General features: G+C 44.5%; 1 protein-coding gene across 1 annotated transcript; it reads left to right on the top strand.

The window, feature by feature from the left end:
* Nucleotides 1-821: 821 nt before the first annotated feature.
* Nucleotides 822-3,284, top strand: LOC127340198 (DNA replication complex GINS protein SLD5). Its single transcript, XM_051365972.2, has 6 exons — nt 822-975; nt 1,049-1,171; nt 1,453-1,535; nt 1,636-1,745; nt 2,778-2,853; nt 2,931-3,284. Exons 2-6 carry the CDS (start codon nt 1,112-1,114, stop codon nt 3,028-3,030), a joined length of 429 nt encoding a protein of 142 aa, XP_051221932.2. The 5' UTR covers nt 822-975; nt 1,049-1,111; the 3' UTR covers nt 3,031-3,284.
* The last annotated feature ends 10,366 nt before the right edge of the window (nt 3,285-13,650 follow it).

The raw sequence follows: 13,650 nt of genomic DNA on the forward strand, positions 1-13,650 counted from the left end.
TGAAAACATTAGTCCATTGAGGATTATCATTAATTACCAAAAACACACTTAGGGGCAATGTACCCTTACAGGTGGCGGTGATGCCTTCAAATTGCATCTAGTGGGCTGACAGAGCGGATTTTTTGCCATCGGAGAAATTACGATATGATGTTTAACTTTGTGGAAAAAAATGTTTTATGTCTTCATGGGCCTTCTCACAATGAATTGTTGGTTTTTTTATATTCATAGGATCCAAAAAGGTTTCAGTCGATGATCATATGTTTGTAGTTTTGACGCTTCTATTCTTACCCAACACGTGAGAGAATCTGAGAACCGCATGTTGTACATGTTTATGTTGGTGGTTGTCGTAGGTTGAGATGTTCATGGTGTTAGGAATTGTCCACCGATAGAGACATGGAGACTAAATTTCTGGTCAATTTTAAGCAGCCTTGACGTTTCAGAGTTGTGCCAAATGAAGAGAGAACCATGGAGCCTACTCGTCAGTTATATGCACCCGTCATCATACTTTTCTACACAATAAAAAATCCATGTGTTTTGTCAATTTTATTGGTTGTAGTTCGATTCTTCTCAGGAGTTGAGCACTGTGACTCTCTCAGAGCCACAAAGCATGTCGATCTTTATACCTTTCTTCAGTTCTGGCGGCTACCGGATGTCATTTTTGCTTCAAAATTTTGATCTGATTAATCGAGAAAAGAAAAACACGCAGCAAAAAAAAAAAATACTCTCGATTTCTCTCTCGCGCTCTTCTTTTTGAGCGAACTCCAACCTTTCTCGCTCTAAGTTTGTATTTCGGCCCAGGAATAGATCCTCTCACACCTCCCGGCCCAGCGCTACCGTCGCCCCCAAATCCAATCCAAACCCCAGCGCTACGTGGAGCTGCTGAAGCGGGCATGGCGCAACGAGAAGGCCGCGCCGGAGATCCTCCACTTCGACTCCGCCCTCGTCTCCCGCGCCCGCGAGCAGATCCAGCTCCTCGTTAGCATCCCCCTCTCCGCACTGAACATTCCAGGAAATGATGCTAATTCTTGAAACCCTGTGGTGAAATCAGGAGGAGACGCTGGACGACTTTACGGATAACGGCGTCGACGACCTGGTGGTCTCGCTCTACCAGATGGACCTCGACCGCTCGCTTTTCCTGCTCCGCTCTTACCTCCGCCTCCGCTTGCAGAAGGTCAGGCTAAATCCTGTATTTGCACCGCACAGTAGTCTAGTTACTGACCGAAAGTGGCAGAGCTAGCATTGGCATCAGGTAGTGTAAAAATTTCGGAATGAGTGACACATGTAGTGAGGTCATTATCTAGTAGTATTTGTAGGGTAAAACTGGTAGCTGGTATCATGGCGTTCACAAATTTTTTGTGATGTCACTTGACATCATAAACACCATGTAGCTCCGCCGCTGGTCACCTAAGATGGTGTGGTATTTAGTTGACCTCATCGTGCTGCTGTCTGTAGATTGAGAAGTACATGACCTACATCTCCAAGTCTGACGACCTCTTGAGCCGGCTGTCCCAGCAGGAGCAGCGATTCGCCAAGAGGTATCGATCAACTCAATTGAACCGGCTACTGGTTGTTACTTGCTACTCCTTGTTTTGTGGCTGAGATGGCGGTTCCTTGTTGGTTTTTATCTGTTGGTAGCTGCAAGGAGAACATGGAGAAGCATCTCGAGCAGTCGGTGCTGTCAAAGCTTCCCTATGGTTATGACTCGGTAACTAGGCAATCCTTATCGAGCACGGAGGATGACATGGGTACTCCACTTGATCTTGAATAATTAGCATGTTTCTTTGTAATGATTTACTACATAGCCTGTTTGTAGCTTTAGCCGTTAGCCCGTTACATAAGCTGCTTTATACGACAATCTGTCGATGCTTCACCATTTAAAGCGGCCAACTTGACATGTATCACATACTGTCATGTTATTCAATTGGGGAAAATAGGTTTTTGGAGTCTGATTAGGTCGTCACTAACAAACATGTGCTTCCAAGTTGATTTTGGATAACATAGCTAATGTGTGAGATTCATAAAAGAAACACGCATGCCTCTTGAAATCCCATTTTGTGCTATTTAGTTCAGTCTACACTACTTCTAGAAACCTTGCCCCAAATCTTCCATTCTGAAAATAGTTATCGCTACTAACTGCTAACGCATCATTGCATTCTTAGAAACAGTTTTTTAGAATAATGTTCTGCTCGCTGCAGTTGAAATGTTTTTGCTCTACAAAAGCCATTTTTCCTAGTAATGTGCTTATTGTAAGCTACTTATTTTGAAGGTTTTACCATTTTTTTCTTGTCTCATACTTGGGCCTTGTATTTCTGTATAAAGGTTTATTTGTTGATTTTTTCACACTTGGCTACACATACACTTAAGTAATATACTACTTCAAAAAATAGTCTAGTGCAATTTGGAAGTGAGAAAGATAAGCCTGGGGCAGTTAGTTAGTTAGTTAATTGCAGAACTGGATACTAAGACGAGAAGCAAGAAGAATCAACATTGGACAATGTGATGATGTATGTTTCTATTTTTTTTGTAGCTTAGTCACCAAGAGTTTGTTACAGTCCCTCAAATGAAACCCCATTTCTCCAATGAAGTGCAAATGAAGTTCACAAATATCATATGCTTTCCTTTGTTAATAACAGATGTTGGGACAAATTTATTCATTTACATGTTTTTCGTTGCTAAGAATACTTTTATCCTTTTATTGCTGAAGCCGTGGCAATGTGTTTTAGCATGTAATCAGCTTCGAGGCACTATCTGACTGTTATTTCGAATGCCCTCTCCAGTTCCAGAGCCTCAGCTTGACACCTTTGTCTTCTGCAAGACCAAGAGTGACGTAGGAGCATTTCAGCTAGATGACATGTAAGACCCCAGACACTTGGATTTTATCGTTTCAGTCCCTTAAATTGTACTAACCTGTGATGTTGGCTTCCATGAAGAGGGGAGGAAGTTGTGGATTTGGTTGCTGACGACTTGTATGTCCTTCGGTACAAGTCCATCAAGGGTCTTGTCGAGGCTGGCAGAATTGACCTTATTTGATGCAAGCAGCAAGACACTACTGAGGCTCTTAACAGATCGTCAACCCTCCGTGCAAGAATATTCTAAATTCCTGGTAAGGTAGACATGAACTGGTTCAGACGTGTATTCCGCAATGATCAGTTAGGGGACTGGACTATCTTTTCATGTAACAATATTGTTGTATTTTAAAAAGTAATGTCAACTCTCGTTGTTCAAGGATGAAGATAATTATTCTTCTTGGTAAGAAAGATCAATATCACAAGTGATAATCAGAAGATTTGCACTGTCCAACAACTTGAGATTAGCATAAATCCATCAAATGTCTTGCGACGGAGCTAGTTTTAGGCTTTTGGCTAGGGGTGTAACGGATAGGATAATTTCCGCACCGAAATTGGTGCCAAATCCGTTTTAAGGTATCCATATCTGATTTTAAATAATCCGGTGGATAAGGATATCCGATTCCGAAGTGGTGTTCCGGATACGGTGCAGAATATAGTATAACAAATAGCATGTAGATATGGATTATCTGAAATTTAATTAGGATAATTCGAAGGTTTTAAACCGGATAACCTGGTTTTTGAGTCAAAATCCAGGACCAATCTTAGAAGGTTAGTAGTTATTGAGTTACCAAAGTCATTGTGCGGTCATGTTAGTCATGTTTAGCTCTCAGTTTCTATCAATGCTTGACTTTTAGCGTATTTTTCTTAACTACACAAGCCTGAAAGTTTAAATCTCTCTCAAAAATTTGCAAGAACTATAACTATCTACCGATGAGAGTATAAATCTAACTGTTTTGGTTTCCGGTCAGAGTCCGCCCCATTTTTTCGATTCGAATCCGCAGTCTGAAATATCCGCATTCAAATCCGAAACCGATCAATATCCGAATCCGAGAAAAATATATGGTAAAGGATATGGTATGAGCAAAATCCGATCCGATCCGATCGGTTTGCACTCCTACTTTTGGCTATGATCTATCTGTATAGACAACAATACCACACTCAAGGAATTTATTTCGTTGCACATCTGTCGGTGGCCAATCGCCGGCAATGGTATACAAAGCTAACTGTTTTTTACGTTAATTGGTAAGGAGAGATCCCAGCAATGTCACTCCACTTAACTTTGTCAAAGTCTTTACTCTAAAGTTGAATATTTGCTTGACAATTTCCCTGAAAAATGAAGAAGCCGTGAAATAAACGATGCATCTCTTAGATGTATAAGCCTCAGTAGCACCCTCTTCGGGGATCGAGCATTCTCTCTTCCATACTTAGAAACACCGATGGGAGTAGGGGAGAGCTTGGTCTATGTCCAGCCCGCTCCCATGCCGGCCACAGCTCTAGAAGCATCATTGTTGTCTCCACAGCTTATACATATCAGGTAGGAGTAGGGGTGTCACCTCCACGCGAGGGTTCTGAACATGGGTACGTCGTCGTGTCGCTCGTGCTCATATCCACATCCGGAATTTGTCGTAGTCCATAGGGCTCTCTTCTCCTCTGCTGAAGCCATCCCATGACATCTGTCGTGACGATACCACGACACTTCTTGTACACTAGCTTTGGGCTTTTCTTAGAGTAACTCCGAAAAACAAAATACTCCACTATCTATCGCATCTTTTATTTAACAAAATACCACAAACCATCTTATATTTATCGCCTTCGATAATTTTCTGGAATTTTCTCACGTTTATTCCTCAACAATTATTTCTTGGAAATAGTTCACCATCATCCTATGGGTGTACTCCAATATTCATGTCCAATTTTTTCCGGAAAAAATACTAATATCTTCTTCTAATGTACTCTGAGAAAATAGATTTACTCTGGTGTTTGAATGTCTTTTTCTACGGTATCTTCGAAAAATATACTTATTGTAGCATCTGTCGCATCTTTTACCCGTGGAAATACTACTGTGTATTTTAAAATAATTATTGTACCATTCCGTTCATCGCCTATTTTATTCGGAAAATTTTCTAGCGTGTATTTTAGAAAAATACTCCATCTTTTGATTATCTCTTTTATTCGGCAATCATAGTACTACCTTCTTCTATGGTGTCTTGAGAAAAGAATACTCCAGCATTCGTCGATTCTTTGACCGTGGAAAATTAATACCGCCTCACTTTCAAAAAATAAACTTGCTCCACCGTCGTCCACCTCTTTTACGCGAGAAAAATACTAAGTACTGTCTTCTTTCGTAGCAATACCAGAAAAACATATTTAGTTTACCGTACATCATCTATTAAAAAATACTACTGCCTTCTTGGATAGAACCTGAAACAAAAAATACTCCATCATCTGCCGCCTTTTTTAGCCATTGAAATTATCTACAATTCTGTAAAAAACTTCCTCCATCTATTACCGCCTTTTTAAGTCAGCGCAGCTATAGTGTAGTGCCACTGCTATTGTTGTGGGTATACTTTATGGGTATACCACTACATGGTCTAGATCCAGCAAGCCCGGGTGGCCCATAGATGGTGATGGTGGCATGTGGCCCGTCGGACGGCCCAGTTGCTGTTGATAGAAGATGGATGAAGTCCAGCACAGGAACAGGAGCCGGATCCCAACCGACCTACAGAGTAGGCGGATCCATGGAGGCCCATGAAGTCTGGATCCATGACGACAAGATTAGATCTAGGTGGATCCTTGACGTGCACGGCAATGTATATTCCGTACTTAGGCATCTTGTATTCCAGCTAGGACTCTCCGTAGAAACCCTAAATCCTGGCGCCTTTATAAGTCGGATCTCGGGAGCCCTAGAGGCACAACCACAACTCATTGTAACAACGCGAAAGCGCCCAGATAATTCCGAACAAGCAGCAGTAGGCCCTGTCATCGAGCAGGTTTTCCGAAGCTGGGTAAATCGCATACCTCCACCCCGAGGACTCTCCGCCCGATGGCCCATACTTCTTCTTCCCTCCATGAGGATCCCTCCTCTGGAGTACCGTCAAATATGCAACGACAGTTGGCGCCCACAGTGGGCCAGCGTCGTCTGGAGGCCGGAACCGGGAGGGTTCCTCCATGGAAAGCTTCAACGACTCCATCGCTTTGGGGCGTGTTCTTTACGCCGGGAACTTTTCGATCGTCCCTCCGGACGAGTGCTGGATTTCGGCTAAGGCCGACTCCGTCAAGCTCTCCATCGTCCCAATCGGCGGCATTCACATCTTCATCGGCGAAACCGTCGATTCTGACGGAAACGCTCTCGTAAGTGATGCTGACGCGACCGCCGCTGAGCAGGACGCAGTCGCGAAGATCCGATCTGAGTCGCAGGAACTTCCTAAGGAAGATTCCGCCTTAGATCTGAAAAATTCAAAGCCCACCCAACCCGCCCATGAGCAGGAAACTACGGTGGAAGACCAATACAAATCCGCATGTGTCTCCCAGGTGTTAGAGAAACAAAGGTGCCACTTTGTGCACTTCCTCGCACATACCGCATGAACCACCCCTCCTCAGGATGGAGCTGGACCCGTGCAGGTTGAGGCTGCCGGAGGCAATAGTGCTTCGGATCAGCAAGAGGGTGCCGGAGACAAAGAAGAATCGATACTCTAGAATTTAAGCCCACTATCCGGCGATGCATCTTCCATGGACATGAAAGAATAGAACCGTCAGATGAAGGAGTTAGAGGACGAGGAGAAAGCTGAGGCAGAGTCCGCTTCGCCAAAGCAGGTCCCTGCGACCGTAACTGGGCTGGATAAAGGCGCTGACTCAGAAACAACTCCGCCCAACACCGGAATCCCGGGCCCGTCAAATCCGGATGCTCCATGTCGGGTTCGCTCTCGCACCACGCCGGAGCCTGGACAAGGACGTGGCCTCGACTTCGGGGAAGGAATGTCAATTGGAGAGCTCTCTAGGGCAGCAGGCCAGGATGGCATCGCGCAACCGGAAATCCTAACCAAGCCAATAACAGCTGAAGAAGCCGCAAATCCGAAAGTTTTAGAAGCAAAAAAAAAAACTGCTGGCTGAAGCCGAAAAGCTCACCAAGAACGCATCAAAAATGCTGGAGGAAAGGGTAGACGCCGTGGTCGGGGATCAAGAGCGTAGGAGCACAGAGTACCTAAAGATGGCCAGAGAGCTCAAGGATCGGTGGACGACGATAGTCAGCGGTGCTAACAGGGAGGCAGAAAAGATCCGTCAGGAAGCTATTCGCCCCCGGAAGATCAATTTCGACAGCCCCACCAATCATCGGCCGCTCGCAACCCCAAAGGATAACAAGAAGAAGGCTGCGGAGCTCCTGGCTAAGAACGATGAAGAAATCAACATCAATAACCTCCGCACACTCGTTGCTTCAGCAATGAAGCAACAGAGTAAGGCGGATACTTCGCGCATGATGGAATCCAACCCGGAGCTATGCGCATCCACCACACAGAAGAACACCTCAGGAAGGGAATGTCGTGACGAGAAATCGCGCATCGGATCTTTGGAGTGCAGAAGAAAAACCAGGGAACATCCAGATCCGATCCCCATACCCTCGGAAACTCCTCCGGCGGGGAAGATCAAGGGAAAGGATCCGATGTATACTGGCAAGGACAAGTACCGAAACCCATCGCCTCCTCCTCGGAATCACCGTCCTCCTACGCCACCTCGCCGACGAAGTCCAGCCGGAAACGCCAGACCCCATGGGCCTGGTGGAATTAACATCCGCGACAATGTTGAGCCTCAGAGGAGCCGGAACAAGGAGCGCGCGCCTGAGCCCCATAGGAGTCAGAACGAAGAACGCGAGCCTGAGCCACGCAGAAGCCGGAACGAGGGAGGCAGCCGCCATCATGGTGAAGGCAGCCACCGCTCATGGAGTCAGCATCATGAAGGACGCGAAGAATCTGACGGCGAAAGAAAAAAAGTCTCATCGGCCCCTTGCTGATCCCCATTCCCACCACCCAGTGGAGGAGGTGGAGGCGGAGGCGGTAGCCAAAGATCTCGCTCCCGCTCAAAATCCCCCGCCCGCAAGGGTTCACGTGACACACGGGAACGTCTCAACGAATACAGGACTGGGTACATCGGCCCAAAGTGCTTTGGAAGGAGGATCCGAGAGGAGCCAACGCCAAAAGGCTTGAACCTCAAGCTACCCGGAAATCTGAAGCACTATGATGGCAGTGAAAGGCCCGATACCTAGATCGATGACTACTTCAATGCAGTCAGCTTTGCCGGAGGGACCCCCAACATGGCCTGCCGCATGCTCCAGTTGTACCTTGTTGGTCCAGCCCGTAGGCTCAGCGACCTCGACGAGAATTCTATCTTTTGCTGGTTTGACCTAAAGATTGCCTTCGAAGGACACTACAAGGGCACCTACAAAAGACCCTCCACGGCCAGTGATCTACATGCCTGTATCCAGAAGAAAAACGAAACCTCTCGAGCTTTCCTTACTCGATGGTTAGCAACAAGAAATGAGTGCGAGAACGTGGATAACCGCACAACAATGCTAGCCTTCATAGGTGGCCTGCAGTGGGGGGGGGGGGCTGCTCCGGCACAAGTTAACTTGCCTCATCAATGAGCACAAGCTGACCTTGGATGATATGATTTCAATCGCCAACACTCACACCGCCGCCGACGATGACACAGGTGGAGAACTCACTGCCACAACCATACCCCTGCATCAGCAAAAAAAGAACCGTGATGGCAGCAATAACAACAACAAGCGGAAGAACCCCCTGAGGACCAAAAGAGCGGAGAATCCGACATGGTTTCCATGACGTTCCAACGCAGCGGTCAAGGAGGCGGAAGAGGCCACGGCCGTGGTGGCGGAGCCGGCAGGGGCCAACAGCGCGCTGATGAGGTCACTGTCGCTGGGTTCCACGCTCCCCAAACCTACGAAGAGTACAGAGACATGCCGTGTCTAGCCCATATTGATCCGGCTACTGGCAAGTACTCTGACACCAATCAGAACTTCAAGTGGGTCAACGATCACAAAACCGACCCGGAAGCAGGATACAAGCGCGCTGGGAAGCACCACCCGCGTGGCAAAGGAGGCAAGGGCAAGAACAAGGAGAATGAAGAGGATAGTTCCGAGGCGATGGAAGAGGGTGAAGCTTCGCCGATCCAAAGAAGGTTCCGCAGATAACAAATCCAACCCTTTCGTAAAAAAGAGTGCAGGTGCATACCACACCTTCCTCGGAACCCCAACGGTCCGGGCCAAGAAATCAGCCCTCCGGATCCTGAATGCCACGCTTCCAGCTGTGCCACAATATGTCAAGTGGTCGGAAAACCCATGCACCTTCGACATGGCAGATCATCCGACTGTCATCCCCAAAGAGTGCTACGCTTTGGTTGTTAGTCCCTGCATCGACGGGTATGACTCTCCAAATGCCTCATGGACGACTGATGCGTGCAGTTAACACACGTCCATTGGGAACCCCAAGAGGAAGGTGTGATGCGTACAGTAGCAAGTTTTCCCTCAGTAAGAAACCAAGGTTATCGAACCAGTAGGAGTCAAGGAACACGTGAAGGTTGTTGGTGACGGAGTGTAGTGCGGCGCAACACCAGGGATTCCGGCGCCAACGTGGAACCTGCACAACACAATCAAAGTACTTTGCCCCAACATAACAGTGAGGTTGTCAATCTCACCGGCTTGCTGAAAACAAAGGATTAGATGTATAGTGTGGAAGATGATGTTTGTTTGCGAAGAACAGTAAAGAACAAGTATTGCAGTAGATTGTATTTCAGATGTAAAGAATGGACCGGGGTCCACAGTTCACTAGTGGTGTCTCTCCCATAAGATAAATAGCATGTTGGGTGAACAAATTACAGTTGGGCAATTGACAAATAGAGAGGGCATAACAATGCACATACATATCACGATGACTACTATGAGATTTAATCAGGGCATTACGACAAAGTACATAGACCGCTATCCAGCATGCATCTATGCCTAAAAAGTCCACTTTCAGGTTATCATCTGAACCCCTTCCAGTATTAAGTTGCAAACAACAGACAATTGCATTAAGTATGGTGCGTAATGTAATCAACACAAATATCCTTAGACAAAGCATTGATGTTTTATCCCTAGTGGCAACAGCACATCCACAACCTTAGAACTTTCTGTCACTGTCCCAGATTCAATGGAGGCATGAACCCACTATCGAGCATAAATACTCCCTCTTGGAGTTACAAGTATCAACTTGGCCAGAGCCTCTACTAGCAACGGAGAGCATGCAAGAACATAAACAACATATATGATAGATTGATAATCAACTTGACATAGTATTCCATATTCATCGGATCCCAACAAACACAACATGTAGCATTACAAATAGATGATCTTGATCATGATAGGCAGCTCACAAGATCTAACATGATAGCACAATGAGGAGAAGACAACCATCTAGCTACTGCTATGGACCCATAGTCCAGGGGTGAACTACTCACACATCAATCCGGAGGCGATCATGGCGATGAAGAGCCCTCCGGGAGATGATTCCCCTCTCCGGCAGGGTGCCGGAGGCGATCTCCTGAATCCCCCGAGATGGGATTGGCGGCGGCTGCGTCTCTGGAAGGTTTTCCGTATCGTGGCTCTCGGTACAGGGGGTTTCGCGACGAGGACTTTAAGTAGGCGGAAGGGTAGGGTTGGAGGCGGCGCGAGGGACCCACACCATAGGGCGGCGCGGGTCCCTCCCTGGCCGCGCCGGCCTATGGGTATGGGCCCTCGTGGCCCCACTTCGTATCCCCTCCGGTCTTCTGGAAGCTTCGTGGAAAAATAAGACCCTGGGCGTTGATTTCGTCCAATTCCGAGAATATTTCCTTTGTAGGATTTCTGAAACCAAAAACAGCAGAAAACAACAACTGGCTCTTCGACATCTCGTCAGTAGGTTAGTGCCGGAAAATGCATAATAATGACATAAAGTGTGTATAAAACATGTGAGTATCATCATAAAAGTAGCATGGAACATAAGAAATTATGGATACGTTTGAGACGTATCAAGCATCCCCAACCTTAGTTCCTACTCGCCCTCGAGTAGGTAAACGATAACAAGGATAATTTCTGAAGTGACATGCTATCATAATCTTGATCAATACTATTGTAAAGCATATGAGATGAATGCAGCGATTCGAAGCAATGGTAAAGACAATGGTTAAACAACTGAACCATATAGCAAAGACTTTTCATGAATAGTACTTTCAAGACAAGAATCAATAAGACTTGCATAAGAGTTAACTCATAAAGCAATAAATTCTTAGTAGAAAGCTTTGAAGCAACAAAAAGGAAGATATAAGTTTCAGTGGTTGCTTTCAACTTCAACATGTATATCTCATGGATAATTGTCAACATAAAGCAATATAACAAGTGCAATAGGTAAACATTTAAGAATCAATGCACACAGTTGACACCAGTGTTTGCTTCTAAGATAGAAAGAAGTAGGTAAACTGACTCAACATAAAGTAGAAGAATGGCCCTTCGCAGAGGGAAGCATGGATTACTATTTTTGTGCTAGAGCTTTTATTTTGAAAACATAGAAACAATTTTGTCAACGGTAGTAATAATTCATATGTGTTATGTATAAGACATCCTATAAGTTGCAAGCCTCATGCATAGAATACTAATAGTGCTCGCACCTTGTCCTAATTAGCTTGGATTAACATGGATTATCATTGCATAACATATGTTTCAACCAAGTGTCACAAAGGGGTACCTCTATGCCGCCTGTACAGAGGTCTAAGGAGAAAGTGCGCATTGGATTTCTCGCTTTTGATTATTCTCAACTTAGACATCCATACCGGGACAACATAGAAAACAAATAATGGACTCCTCTTTTAATGCTTCAGCATTCAACAACAGATAATATTCTCATAAGAGATTGAGGATTTGTGTCCAAACTGAAACTTCCACCATGATTCATGACTTTAATTAGCGGCCCAATGTTCTTCTCTAACAATATGCATACTCAAACCATTTGATCATGAAAATCGCCCTTACTTCAGACAAGACGAACATGCATAGCAACTCACATGATATTCAACAAAGGTGTAAAAGTTGATGGCGTCCCCAGAAACATGGTTACCGCTCAACAAGCAACTTATAAGAAATAAGATACATAGCTACATATTCTTCACCACAATAGTTTTTAAGGCTATTTTCCCATGAGCTATATATTGCAAAGACAAAGAATAGAATTTTAAAGGTAGCACTCAAGTAATGTACTTTGGAATGGCAGAGAAATACCATGTAGTAGGTAGGTATGGTGGACACAAATGGCATAGTTTTTGGCTCAAGGATTTGGATGCACGAGAAGTAATCCCTTTCAATACAAGGCTTAGGCTAGCAAGGTTGTTTGAAGCAAACTCAAGTATAAACCGGTACAGCAAAACTTACATAAGAACATATTGCAAGCATTATAAGACTCTACACTGTCTTCCTTGTTGTTCAAACACCTTAACCAGAAAATATCTAGACTTAGAGAGACCAATCATGCAAACCAAATTTTAACAAGCTCTATGTAGTTCTTCATTAATAGGTGCAAAGTACATGATGCAAGAGCTTAAACATGATCTATATGAGCACAACAATTGCCAAGTATCAAATTATTCAAGACATTATACCAATTACCACATGAAGCATTTTCCGTTTCCAACCATGTAATGAACGAAGCAGTTTCGAACCTTCGCCATGAACATTAAAAGTAGAACTAACAATATATGTGTTCATATGCAACAGCGGAGCGTGTGTCTCTCCCATACAAAGAATGCTAGGATCTGATTTTATTCAAACAAAAACAAAAACAAAAGCAAACAGACGCTCCAAGTAAAGCACATAAGATGTGACTGAATAAAAATATGGTTTCACTAGAGGTGACCTGATAAGTTGTCGATGAAGAAGGGGATGCCTTGGGCATCCCCAAGCTTAGATGCTTGAGTCTTCTTGAAATATGCAGGGATGAACCACGGGGGCATCCCCAAGCTTAGACTTTTCACTCTTCTTGATCATGTTGTATCATCCTCCTCTCTTGACCCTTGAAAACTTCCTCCACATCAAACTCAAAACAAACTCATTAGAGGGTTAGTGCATAATTGAAAATTCATATATTCAGAGGTGACATAATCATTCTTAACACTTCTGTACATTGCACAAAGCTACTGAAAGTCAATGGAACAAAGAAATCCATCAAACATAGCAAAACAGGCAATGCGAAATAAAAGGCAGAATCTGTCAAAACAGAACAGTCCGTAAAGACGATTTTTTCTGGGGCACTTAACTTGCTCAGATGAAAAAGCTCAAATTGAATGAAAGTTGCGTACATATCTGAGGATCACGCACGTAAATTGGCAGAATTTTCTGAGTTACCTACAGACGGGGCTACTCAATTTCGTGACAGTACGAAATCTGTTTCTGCGCAGTAATCCAAATCTAGTATCAACATTACTATCAAAGACTTTACTTGGCACAACAATGCAATAAAATAAAGATAAGGAGAGGTTGCTACAGTAGTACCAACTTCCAAGACTCAAATATAAAACAAAAGTACTGTAGTAAAATAATGGGTTGTCTCCCATAAGCGCTTTCCTTTAACGCCTTTCAGCTAGGCGCAGAAAGTGTGAATCAAGTATTATCAAGAGATGAAGCATCAACATCATAATTTGTTCTAATAATAGAATCATAAGGTAACTTCATTCTCTTTCTAGGGAAGTGTTCCATACCTTTCTTGAGAGGAAATTGATACTTAATATT

This window comes from Lolium perenne, chromosome 3 (genome assembly GCF_019359855.2).
Source record: "Lolium perenne isolate Kyuss_39 chromosome 3, Kyuss_2.0, whole genome shotgun sequence".
NCBI lineage: Eukaryota > Viridiplantae > Streptophyta > Magnoliopsida > Poales > Poaceae > Lolium > Lolium perenne.

What these genes read in the sequence shown, in the direction of transcription:
- LOC127340198 (XM_051365972.2), top strand. Translation starts at nt 1,112, where the DNA reads ATGGACCTCGACCGCTCGCTTTTCCTGCTCCGCTCTTACCTCCGCCTC. An exon ending in GAGCACGGAGGATGACATGG is followed by an intron (nt 1,746 to 2,777) that starts GTACTCCACTTG and finishes TGCCCTCTCCAG; the next exon opens with TTCCAGAGCCTCAGCTTGAC. An exon ending in GCATTTCAGCTAGATGACAT is followed by an intron (nt 2,854 to 2,930) that starts GTAAGACCCCAG and finishes GCTTCCATGAAG; the next exon opens with AGGGGAGGAAGTTGTGGATT.